General features: G+C 45.9%; 1 protein-coding gene across 1 annotated transcript in view; it reads right to left on the minus strand.

Moving 5' to 3' along the window:
• Ncaph (non-SMC condensin I complex subunit H) overlaps positions 1-3,376 on the minus strand; it is a 28,032-nt gene that overhangs the window by 13,080 nt on the left and 11,576 nt on the right. Inside the window, exons 10-12 of the mRNA XM_005364425.3 lie at positions 1,790-1,941; positions 1,050-1,156; positions 245-367 (exon numbers count right to left, since the gene is read on the minus strand). Coding sequence (XP_005364482.1) covers positions 245-367; positions 1,050-1,156; positions 1,790-1,941 — 382 coding nt within the window. The remainder of the gene's footprint in view (positions 1-244; positions 368-1,049; positions 1,157-1,789; positions 1,942-3,376) is intronic.

Below are 3,376 nucleotides of genomic sequence, written 5' to 3' on the forward strand. Positions count from 1 at the left end.
AAGAGAGACTTATGTAGATCTAATCTACACGGGAAGTAGAAAGTAGAAAAAGATAAGATCTCCTGAGTAAATTGGGAGCATGGGGACCTTGGGGGAGGGTTGAAGAGGGGAGGGGAAAGACAGGGAGGGGAGCAGAGAAAATGTAGAGCTCAATAAATATAATGGGAAAAAAATAAAAACAAAAAATAAAATAATAATAATAATAAAGGGACAGCAACTTAAAGGAAGGGAAGTGCCATCTTACCTTTATGCCAGGCTTGAGGTGAAGCTGGACAAGCGCATCCGTCTCATAGTGGAAATCTGTGGGGAGAGTGGTGGCTTTCCAAGTCTGGTTCTCCAAAGTCAACTTGGTCAGAGTGGTAGCAGCCTATTCGTTTAAAAAAAAAAAAGGGATTCTTAATAACAGCAATATCTATCATTTTAAAGGAATTAGGAAGGGTTTGGGCATTCCTCTACTGCGTGAAATTCTCTATCACTATAGTGAAGTGACTGTGAAGGGCGTGAGAGGAGATGCTATAATGGCAGAACTCAGAGAGCGGAGGCAGATATCCTGTCATGAGTTCAAGAGCAGCCGGGCCTGTAGAGGACATGAGACTGGGCAACACGTGCCACTCTATCTAACTTTCTAAGCTTGCCTGTCCCTGCCACTGGCTTTGGGACTATTTCTCAGTGGTCCCTTAGGGATGAGGAACAATGAGAGTACTTGTTTATCAGTTAAAGTTATAGCTAAGCCTGGGGCACATGTGAGGAGTAAAGGCAGGAGGACCAGAGGTTTATGGCCAGCCTCAGCTAAGTCTGAGGGCAGCCTAGGCAGCCTATCTATCTCTAGAAAAAAATTAAATACACAATAACTTTCTGCTTATTTCTTTTGCTATGGAGTCTTTCTATGTAGCCCCAGCTAGCCTGGAACTCAGAGATCCTCTGCCTCCTGAGAGCAGAGATTAAAGGCGTGCAATGTCACACCAGGCTGTAGTGAGTTTTGAAGACCCTGTCTGAAAGGGCAAGAGAAGTGAAGAGTAACTCAGAAGGCACTAATGTCTGGCACAAACCTTTGTTTTCTGAAAATATGCATCAAAATCAATATCATCATCAAAATTAATTTCAAAGTCCTTCTTTGCACTCTTCTTTTTGTTCTCCGCACAGGAGGTGGCATCTTCTGCAGAGATAAGAACAATTGCAGCACCGTTCACTCTATGCCAACATTATTCTCATCTCACATCTACTAGAGGCCTCATTGAGCAGAAGGCAGCATGTGTGGGTAAGCATCACCACAGTGCTGGAACACAGCAAAACCACAAACCTCGTTAATATTTATGTTGTAGTAGCAACAGGCATCAGTGTATAAGCTCCACTTTTTCTTCTTTTGTTTTGCAAGATAGGGTTTCTCTGTAGCTTTTGGAGCCTGTCCTGAAACTAGCTCTGTAGACCAGGCTGGCCTCACACTCACAGAGATCCGCCTGCCTCTGCCTCCCAGTGCTGGGATTAAAGACGTACGCCACCAGCACCCGGTGCTCCACTTTTCTTTAAAGATTCTGGAAGGCTGGGGGGGCTTCCTGTATCACCGCCACAGCTTAAGTCACACTGGTACTAGGAAGCAGAACAAGGTCACGAGGCCTGTTCTCCACTCTTCTACTCTTGTCAGGACACTAACTGATCCTCCAGTGGCTGACCGCTGTCTGTGCAGCCAGGAGGCTGCCTCAGCTCCCTGCTTCAGCTCCTCCTCGGAGATCAGCAGCATCTCCTCTCCCTGCTGGCTGCACAGCACTGTCCTAAAGTCCCAAGTACTTACGCTTGGGTCGAGAAGGCCGAAAGCGCCAGTGATCGGGGCCAGCCCACATCTTCATAGTCCGGGGGCTGAAATAGGAGTATTCTCCAGGGTCCATGGATAAAAAGGTGCACATGGTTTGGACATCTCTATCCCCGAGGGAAACCATTTGTTCCCTGTAATGCAACGAAATCATTTGTTCATGTATACTGCACAGAACATAAACCACGCAATTACACATAAAGAAGCTGCTGGTATTACTAGAGGTGCTGCCCCACCTCCTCTGCCACAAAGGATCACTTCCTACTTTTTCAGTGTTTTTCTATTTTATATGTATGGGTATTTTTCCTGCATGAATGTGTGCCCCATGTGCACGCTGGTGTCTCCAGAAGCCAGAAGGACATGGATTCCCTGAAACTGGAGTTAAAGGCTGTGAGCCACCATGCAGACACTCTCGTCCCAGAAACAGCATTTCTATGTTCAAGCAAACCCTTCATTAAGAAACCACCAAGTTTTTACTTGTTGAATGTTTTTACCTAACTTTCTCACAAAGGGTCTATAAACTATTCAAATATGTTGGCTATTCCAAAGTGCTTTCCAAATATTAATCTACCCATCTGAGAGACAAGAAAATAGGCAGAGTGCCGGGTGGTGCTGGTGCATGCCTTTAATCCCAGCACTCGGTAGGCAGAGGCAGATGGATCTCTGTAAGTTCAAGGCCAGCCTGGTCTACAAGAACTAGTTCCAGGACAGTCTCCAAAGCTACAGAGAAACCCTGTCCCGAAAAGCCAAAAAAAAAAAAAAAAAAAAAAATCAAGGATTTCTTTGTTTTTATCTCAAAGAACAAGCAAAGGATGCCAGAACTGGGAACCGGATACAAATCTCTAAATCCAGACTTGGGTCTTTTCACAGATGTGATTTTTTTATTTTATCTTATTTTTCATTTTTATTTTTTTTCGAGACAGGGTTTCTCCGTAGCTTTTGGTTCCTGTCCTAGAACTAGCTCTTGTAGACCAGGCTGGCCTCGAACTCACAGAGATCCGCCTGCCTCTGCCTCCCGAGTGCTGGGATTAAAGGCGTGCGCCACCACCGCCCGGCCACAGATGTGATTTTTGCCACACAACATGACAGTCCTAATTCCCATTCTCTCACTGATTAGGATCCACAGACGCTACCTTAGTTCCTCCTAAGAGTGAAGATGTTCCAGTTTATGCATTTAGCTCCCCAAACACTTGGGGGACCCCTTTAGTAATCTGTTAGGTCACCCAGCTTCATCTGCTACGTACGATTCGCAGAAGAGGCCTGGCAGTCTGGCAGCTTTGGTGCATGAGGGAGGCAGTGGGAAACATTAGTACAACTCTGCCGCTCTGAGGGTTAGGGTGGTGCCTGAGGAGAGCGCAGTCTTACGTGAGAGTAGCTCTGCACTGGCATTGAGCTGAGCATGAGTCCTTATGACACTCTACAGAGTAAGAAAAAGGAAAAAAAAGCTTTAAAAGGGGGATTAGGGGCTAGAGACATGGCTCAGTGGTTAAGAGCATTGCCTGCTCTTCCAAAGGTCCTGAGTTCAATTCCCGGCAACCACATGATGGCTCACAACCATCTGGAATGAGG

Source organism: Microtus ochrogaster (assembly GCF_000317375.1).
Source record: "Microtus ochrogaster isolate Prairie Vole_2 chromosome 14 unlocalized genomic scaffold, MicOch1.0 chr14_random_1, whole genome shotgun sequence".
Lineage (NCBI taxonomy): Eukaryota > Metazoa > Chordata > Mammalia > Rodentia > Cricetidae > Microtus > Microtus ochrogaster.